Consider the following 8,779-nt stretch of genomic DNA (forward strand, 5'->3'; position numbering starts at 1 on the left):
CACCGTAAATCTGTATTATTTATTTTAGTGTTAGACAGATTACATAATCAGATGACATTCAGATTGCAAATTATTCAAAAAAGGCCCCTAAAAGCATTTAATTTTAATACATGAGATTTCCACAACACATAACTTTTCTCTTTACTTATTCATACACTGCATTCACATTATACAAGCTTCCTTCAGGGGATAAAAGCTTGGAAAAGTTCAACCTGTATCATGGATAATTCATTCTTATTTTTTGCAGACGGAGGAGATCACAAAGTTTCTCTTCTAATATTTCATGGTTTGTAAATGACTCCTAGAATATTAATACCAAGTACTAGAGATTTTTTGTGCACTTTGTAAGGCAAGTGCGTGGAGTGTGATGAAGCTTTGACCCACATTTGCTGACAGTGAAGTTGTGAGTTCTTATAACATAACAGCCAAGTGTTATTTGTTTCTTCTTAGTGTAGTTTGAGTATCTGTGCACAACATTTCAATTCATCACATTAATCTGAATCATCATTTTCACATGGAGCTGTAATGTAACACAAGGGCTGGTGGATTTTGGATGCAGGGTTTCAGTGAGTATTGACATTCAGACTATTTTTGTGTAACAGTGTTTGAAACTGTTCTGCACTTCGAGCTTTAACCTCGTTCACAGATGACCTCAATCACACTCTGCTCCATTGGGGCGGGATCCAGGCAGCGGTGGGCGGAGCTTCCCACTATCTCATCAAGCAGGAAGTGAACAAGGTTTTCATCTGAGACAAATCTCCACAGGTACATCTGTAGGTAGTGGCAGTCAACCTGGATCTGCTGCAGGCCGTATCGGCCAAACGTGCGCAGGCGGACGCACTCCAGGAATGTTTTTAAACTGATTTTTATAATTCCTGTCATCACAGAGACCTGGGGAAGGGGAGAGATTTGTATGAGGTGACTTTCATGGGGGGCTTCACACAGCATGAAAAAGCTCTGCACTCACCTTGTTGAACTCTACTGAACTGAAGATGTCAATCCTCTCCGAGAACAGCTTGTGTATGTTGCTCAGTAGATTAGTATCCATGGGAGCGCTGCAGGCAAAAAGACAAACCACTCAAATAAATCCACAATTACAACCATGTCCTTGTTTTGTGATTAAAGACGGCTCTGTAACAATTGTCCCCCCTACAGTGAAAGTGGAGGAGATAATACAGATTAGCTGCTTGTGTCTGTTTGTATGCCTGTCACACACGATCACACCATGCCACCCAGAGCCAGAAAATATGTCATGAGTCAAATCATTTTCAAGTTGCTCAGTCACAAAAAGCAAAACAAAGACACTGATGTCATTCTCATCTTTGTACAAAGAACACAAAATGAAAACATCAGCATAGGAGGAGAACCAATGATGATTTAATTCAGTGTCTAAAACTGACAATCTGGCATTTCCGCCTACTTCACACCACGACTGGTCAGCTGTGTGGGGGTTAGAATGGAGCAAAGGTTTGAACTTTAGCTCTCTCTTTAGCTCTATTTTCAAACCAACAGAGATATTTCTGTCAATTCTCATGTTAACAGCATAATGCAACATCATTAATGCAGTCCAAGAGAAACCGACTGAAAATAAAATCGGCATTCAGCAGCAGAAGACATTGGACCTAAAGTCTTGTACAATGTTCAAGAATCGACTTGTTGGTTAAACTTAATGTACTGCTGTTGGGAGATTGACTTATATTCCATGACGCTAAATAATGTTATACATCAGGGCAATCCCTTATCCCATCACTAGTGTCTGTTGATTATATATGCCTCTTGGAACTTGGGCCTGCTTCTCTGTGTTGCAGACTATTGACAAACAACTTCCACTTTCCTTTTCATGCACTGCAGAGTTTACAGCCTAATTTGCTACTTGGGACTTGTTCAGATAACAACCGAAGCAAAATTTGCCCCTCCTGATATGTCTGCAAAACAAACGCTGTCATTTCTTGGTTCATTACATTCTCCCAAGTAGTGCTGCTTCATCTGTTTGAGTGGGTCTCAATTTCACTTTAAGCATTAAGTTACACAGAGGCTTCACTCTGGCTTTCTTCTATGATATGAACCTAGAAAAGATAGTTCTTCTTGTGGTTTACTTGCAATTAATGGGTCTTACATTTTCTACAATAAGAACACCATGATGCAGATTTTTAAAGAGTAACAGTTTTGTCAGGTCTGTCTTTACAAGGAGGGAAATCAACCTAATACTTTTTTGACAAATGGTTGTATCTACTATATCAGATGCATTATAGGTAGCCACTCTAATAATACATAATAATACATTCTAAGTGCTGACTGGCTTGTGTGACACTGCATCAACCAGATATGTTGATCAGATTGAATTTTTTTTTAATCAAAAAGTTAGTCACTAGTTGCACTTGAATGCAACAGAATCATGTGGATGGAAGCCGGGATGTCATCTCTGGTCATATTGTTTTTCCTTCATACACTAAAGCCTGCTAATCTGTGATTAGTCAAAACTACTAAGACTACAGAGGTAACACAAACGTAGACCAGAGCACCTCTCATACTTAAAACTAAACCCGCCTACAGGTATTATACAGTTGTGCTCATAAGTTTACATACCCTGGCAGAATTTGTGATTTTTTTTGGCCATTTTCAGAGAATATGAACGATAAGAGAAAAACTTTTATTTTCACTCATGGTTAGTGATTGGGTGAAGCCATTTACAATGTCATTTAGCAGACATTTATTGTCAACAACTGTGTTTACTCCTTTTATATCGTAATGAGAACAGAAACTACCAAAGAAATCATAAATTATGCCAGGGTATGTAAACTTATGAGCACAACTGTATTTTTATGATAAATCTGTAAACAGAGACTATACATCAGGTTCATGTCAACAGGCGTTTTTTGACTGCAGGAACTTTACCCCGGAACTAGGGACTTTACCCTTGAACTATGAGCGGTTCCACCAGAGGAACCAGGGTCTAAATTTATTTTAGGGGTAGATAATCTTCCCCTGAAAAGCCCCTGCTTGGGGGGGTAGTACTTTTCAAAGGTCCTGGGACTTTCGGTTCAACGTTATGGTGTTTGCGGAGTTTACACAGTTGTTGAAACACAGAGGGAGTTCCTGGGAATGCATACTAGTTTAGTTTTTTATTAAGGTTTCAAAATATTATTTAATATACATTTTTTCCTCCATACGTCACTGTCCTGATTTGCACAATCTACCTGGGACTTCAAGCCCGCGGTCGAAACACAGACAACAATGGGGGCACAGGAACCTTTTATTTCCGGGGAAAGTAGTTCTGGGGGCTAAAAGACCCCAGAACTCTTGGTCAAAATGCACCTAAAATCTCTCTCAGTTAAGTCTAGGTTTTTTTTATTATATCCCTGAGGGAGCGAAACTTTCTCACCAATTAGAGTGCTCTTAATAAACCAAGCAAGCCAGAACTGCAACAGAACTACACACATTTCATCATCTCACTTGCAGCTGATTTACCTCGGGGTGTAGCTGGCAGCATAGCGAGCTTGCTGCCTGGAGCTGCTGTAGACAGAGAAAGTTCTCTTGCTGGAGTCACTGCTGTGTGCTTTCCTCACACCCTCTTCATACAGGAGACCAACCTGTGGTAGAGCACAGAGGGTTTATGAGACAGACTCTTCACATGAGGTAACGTGTACAGAAGATATTAAGATGAATTCAACTTTAACCTGCACATCGATCGAGGTAGTGTCCTCCACCACTCTCTTCATCACTGCACGGACATTTCGAGGCTCGATGGTGTTAACCCAGTCTCGTGTTTCAACACTCTTTCTCAACATTTGGGAGATTATAAGTCCCTGGACCTGCAAAATAACACAACACAATAACCAAATTTGTGTAAAAAGAAAAAAAATCCTGCACTGATGAATAATATTTCTTTTACTACCACAAGTAACAGTCAGTGAAACCCTACCTTTACATAATGGTTCAGTAGTTTCTGTGCTGCCTCCCTTGCTTCTGCACATAAACTTGTAACAGGTGTTACCGGACTGTGGTGCTGAGAAAGTAAAAAAAAAAAGGAAGACCTTCATTTAGACTTTTTTAAACAGTGATTGATGGTCATTTTTTTTCAAGCAACTGAACTTATAAAAAGATGACAGGCCACTTTACCTGCACAAGGAACTGTTCATCTGTGAGAGTGAGTATGTAGGAGATGGTTGAGGTTTCATAGTCCAGGCAGAGGCGGCTCAGCAGCAGCAGAAGGGCTGGAGGAGTCGAACCTCCTTTATCTCCTGCGCTCTCACAAAACTGCCGAGAAGACTGGCACACAAACTTTATAAAGTTCACCACCAGGCTCTCCCGCACACCCTGACTGCAGAATTCACCCTGTGAGGAGGAGGTACTCTGTCATTATCAAATCAATGCCTGCGTAATCGAAACGTGCTTTTTGGTCTATTAACAAAAAAATCTATCCACCTTAAAGTACGGCTTGTTGGAAAAAGTGATGTCTTTAGCTGTAAAGAGATGCACAGATGCCAGCACTGACTTTATCTGATTAAGGATGGAGGCTGACAGGGAGGAGAGCAGCTCTGGCAGGCTGGTCGGAGCATCTCTGCTGGAGGCAGATCCCCCAAGAAGAGTCCCACCTCCAGAAACTGAAGCGCTAACGAGCCGAGGCGTGGCCAGGGCCTGCCGCACATCTGTCAAGCTGTCCATGTAGAAACTCTGCAGGGCAGAGAGATATTGCTTGACCCGCTCTGTCGCCGCCCGTATCACTATCTCAGTCCCCTGGTTTGGTACTGCGGAGCCCGGCAGCAGCTTGGCTACTGCCTGTAGTCTGCGGTGGAAGCGGTCGAGAGCGCGGACCAGGAGTGAGTTATCTGCTACTCCTTTCTCCTCTTGTATCCTCCGCTCCACCAGAGAGAAATACCGTGCAGCCAGATCATCCACAAAGGAGTGCAGTTTGCCAGTCGCCATCTGTGGAATATTTTTAGTTGCTAGCTCACCTGTCTGAGCATGGTTGATGAATAGCTCCTGATAGGATGTAATAACTAAACATAAGCTGCTGACAAATTCATTGCAGCCTCTGTCAATGAATTCCAATATGTCAGTGTTTGAGGTGGGTGAAGGTAAGGCGCTAGTTTTAGGGGAGTTATCTGTGGAAGATCCAGCGGCTGCAGATGACGACCGAAGTGCAGATACATCTTTTATGGCTGAGGTGGACGGGTACGGTCTTATCTCTGCTTCCAGACCCTGTAGGTCCAACTCAAGTCGGGAGCGTGCATGGCTCAGGAATTTATCACAGAGCTCTTCAGCTGGCTCATCCAACTGAAGCAGCAGCTCAACACACTCCGATAAATCTTTAGCACTTGAGCCACCATCCCTGAGAAAGCAACAAAACAGGAAAAAAGGGAGTTGATCTACAGGGTACATAGAAATACAACACAATAAACATCTCTGTACACATTCTGCAAAGCTAAGCACAGCATTCATTGGTGACAAAACAACTGCGTTATGGCACTTTCTTCAAAACTGACTTTATATTCTGTCTTAAAAACCAAGATGAGCATTTGTCATTTTCAAGACACTGTATTTACAAGGCAGAACTTTTTTATGGCATCAAGCACAGGGTAGATTTTGTGTTTCTAATCTGAATGTAAGCAGAAACCCTCACCTGAACTTTTGCCTAAGCTCCTGTGCCAGCTTGTCCATGATGGCATGACAGTCATCCTGGATCCCCTTGAAAGAGGGCAGGTGGCTGTACTGCTGCAGCACACAGCGGGCACGGCGGTGAGATCTCACAGCCTGAGCGTAGGCCTGCAGCTCCAGACACTTATTTAATCTGGCAGGCAGCTCAAAGAGAAACTGCAGCTTCCTCAACAGAGTGTGAACCCCTGCGGAGAGACGAGACGAGACAAAAACTTGACATCATCCACCTTAAAGCCCCCCCTTCTTCTGCATCCACAAAACTAACTGCCAGTACTTACCTGAAAGCTTAGTGATCTGTGCATGCTGGTCTTGAAGAGTACCACTGATACTGGCACTGAACTCAGTGATTGCTGCCATGTTCGCAGACAGGCAATCCATTTCATCCTCCATCTTTTTGAAATCATTCTTCATTTTTCTAATAGTGTCTACAACAAGACGGGAAGATGGTGCAATATATCATTCAGTTTTGATCAAATCACCAACACCAAACATCTGTACCACTGTATATTCTAACAGTAAATGAGACATCCCCTCACCTGTTGCAGATATGAACTTGTTATAGTTTTCATACACCAGAGTCTGCATATCACTGTCCAAAGAGCGGATCTGCTTCACCATGCAGGTCTCCTGATCCATCAGCTCCGCAAGAGAGCACTCTCTCCTGAGCTGCATAGACAAATACAACATTCACAGATCAGTAATTCTCAACACAATTCTAACCAGAGCATTGTTAAATAATGTTGAGTTACTTCTCCTATACATTAAAAAAGAAGGGGAAAGTGTTTCATGATGGGTAACTAATTGTGATAAATGCGTCACTGGGATTGCCCTACAAAAACAAAAACATCTGCATGTAATCTGTTATCACTGTTTTACTCTAACAGTTGGTTTGCTGTATAATCTAAATATCAAAATGTCTATTTACTTAGTTGTTTGCCATTTCCATGACATGTAGTGATAGTTTAATTAGTACAACTAATTAAGCTAATCCTATAGATATGTTCTTAAGCATTCAGCATAGGTGCAAATTTGCCCTGGCATTTTCTAGTGCCTATTGACATTTCAGCAGAAAGTGGGTATTGCTGTTTGTAAGACAGACACCAGGTACCAATACAAGCAACAATGAGTAGCATCATTTCTAGCGTATGTTAACCCTCCTGTTATATTCGTTTCTTAGGGACAGGAAAAATGTTCCTGGGCCAATTTGACTGGGGGCATATTTAATTATCCAAAAGTGTCAGAACCCAAAAAAATCCCAATAAACATTTTCTAAATCTCATTATTAACTCCATTACTTAACCATTTAAATCAAAATTTGGTGCAATAGTGTTCTTTAATTCTCACAGATCATGCTTCAATGAGGATATCTCAGTCGTTTTTAATGAAAGTTCTTGTTAATGAAAGTTCTTGTTAAACCTTTTTTTAAAGTACATTGGAAAGACCTAAATATAAATACAATAGTTTTACATGACATTTTGTTTTATTTTATTTTTAATTGTTTGTTTTTATGAAGTGAGGTTGATAAATTAACCCAAGACACCGTTCTGTCACATGCTGCCCAGATTTTTTTTTAGCTCTTAGCTGGTTTGGAAGGCATGTTGCCTAAAATGTGAAATTAAAAAGACAACATAACAGGAGGGTTAATTTAACAAAAAATAAATAAAATAGTAGATAATAATAATACTAGTCCTATGAAGGTAGCAGCTCGCTGTACCACCGGTTAAGGTAAAAGTAGTATCGATATACATTGCATGAGCCATTATATGAGTTGCACGCCTGTCATCAATCAATCAATCAATCAAGCTTTATTTATAAAGCACATTTCATACAAATCAAATGCAACCCAAAGTGCTTTACAGCGATTGAAAAACAAGAAAGAAGCAGAAGTAAAACAATGGCAAGACATAATAAGGGAAAATAATAATAATGATAATAATAAAAATAGTACTAATAAAATAAAAAATAAAATAGAATAAAATAGAGACTAAAATAGAGACAAATGCACACCAACAATAAAATATGTGTTATTAAAAAAAGTTAAAGCATCAAAATTAATTAAGAATACAAATAGTTAAAATAGTTTTTAAAAGGGTAAGGATAAGAGTTGAAAATAAAACTAAGGCTAAAAATATCAATAAAAAGGGAGTAGATAAATAAAATAAATACATGAATGAATAGATAAATAAAAATAGAAGAAGACAACAGTTAAAATTGCTAAAATAATAAAGCAGCATTTAAATCAATATTACAATAAAAGGTAAGTAATACAATTGTTAAACCCTACATAAAACCCAGGGTGAATAAATAGGTTTTTAGTTTACGTTTAAATGTCTCAATATATAGCTAATCTGTGTAGCTAACATGACAGTAGGGGACCCTCACCTTGTTGAGGAACAGCTCGGGGTCGAAATGCGGCCCGTTGATGTCGCAGGGATCCAGAGACTCCGGCTTTTCCTCGGCCTTTCCTTCCTCGTTCAGCCCGTAGTACATCTTCAGCATGCCGTGCACCCTGCGCCTCCTGCCGGAGTCCTCCCCCACCGGGCCATCCACATCACCGTCCATCACGTTACTGTCCACCGACCAGCTGAGAAATGTACAAATGAAATGACGGTAAACAAAGGTGACGAGCGTGTAGCCGCGAGAGAGGCTGCAACAAACGATAAAAAATCCCGCTTCACTGAGAGTAGTATTCTTACAGGTCAGGTGTTTGCTGTCAATAATTAGGCTTTTGACAATTGCTACTTAGAGACTGTCATATTTCTGTCTTCAACACAAGCAGCTAGCTAGAAAATGTGAGTAGTTCCGGGTTTGCTGCCTATCCGGTGTAACGTCATCAAAGCTTGTATGTAGTCAAGAGAAGTCACTGCAGTGAGCCGGTTGGAAGTGTTCCACTGCGCATGTCAGACATTTACACAGCCCATCCCGGAATCAAAACTGTTTTTTTGTTTTTTTTTATTGTACTCCGCGGATCATATACTTATTAAACTAGATGGAAATAATAACCAAAAATGTGCAAGATGTGCCATTTAAAAAAAGTTATAAAATATTTATTTCTTGAGCATGTTTAAAACTGGAAAGATGTGCGAGTTCATCTTCCTGACAGATATGGAAGACAGGATTT

At 40.3% G+C, this 8,779-nt stretch overlaps 1 protein-coding gene across 1 annotated transcript; it reads right to left on the minus strand.

The window, feature by feature from the left end:
• On the minus strand, window positions 1-8,452 carry vps51 (VPS51 subunit of GARP complex). The gene is made up of 11 exons (XM_034684434.1): window positions 8,041-8,452; window positions 6,195-6,324; window positions 5,937-6,083; window positions 5,624-5,843; window positions 4,426-5,332; window positions 4,120-4,335; window positions 3,923-4,006; window positions 3,678-3,812; window positions 3,469-3,590; window positions 968-1,055; window positions 1-891 (listed from the first exon to the last, which is right to left on the minus strand). Exons 1-11 carry the CDS (start codon window positions 8,218-8,220, stop codon window positions 631-633), a joined length of 2,490 nt encoding a protein of 829 aa, XP_034540325.1. The 5' UTR covers window positions 8,221-8,452; the 3' UTR covers window positions 1-630.
• Between the last annotated feature and the right edge of the window lie 327 nt (window positions 8,453-8,779).

Source organism: Notolabrus celidotus, chromosome 5 (assembly GCF_009762535.1).
Source record: "Notolabrus celidotus isolate fNotCel1 chromosome 5, fNotCel1.pri, whole genome shotgun sequence".
Lineage (NCBI taxonomy): Eukaryota > Metazoa > Chordata > Actinopteri > Labriformes > Labridae > Notolabrus > Notolabrus celidotus.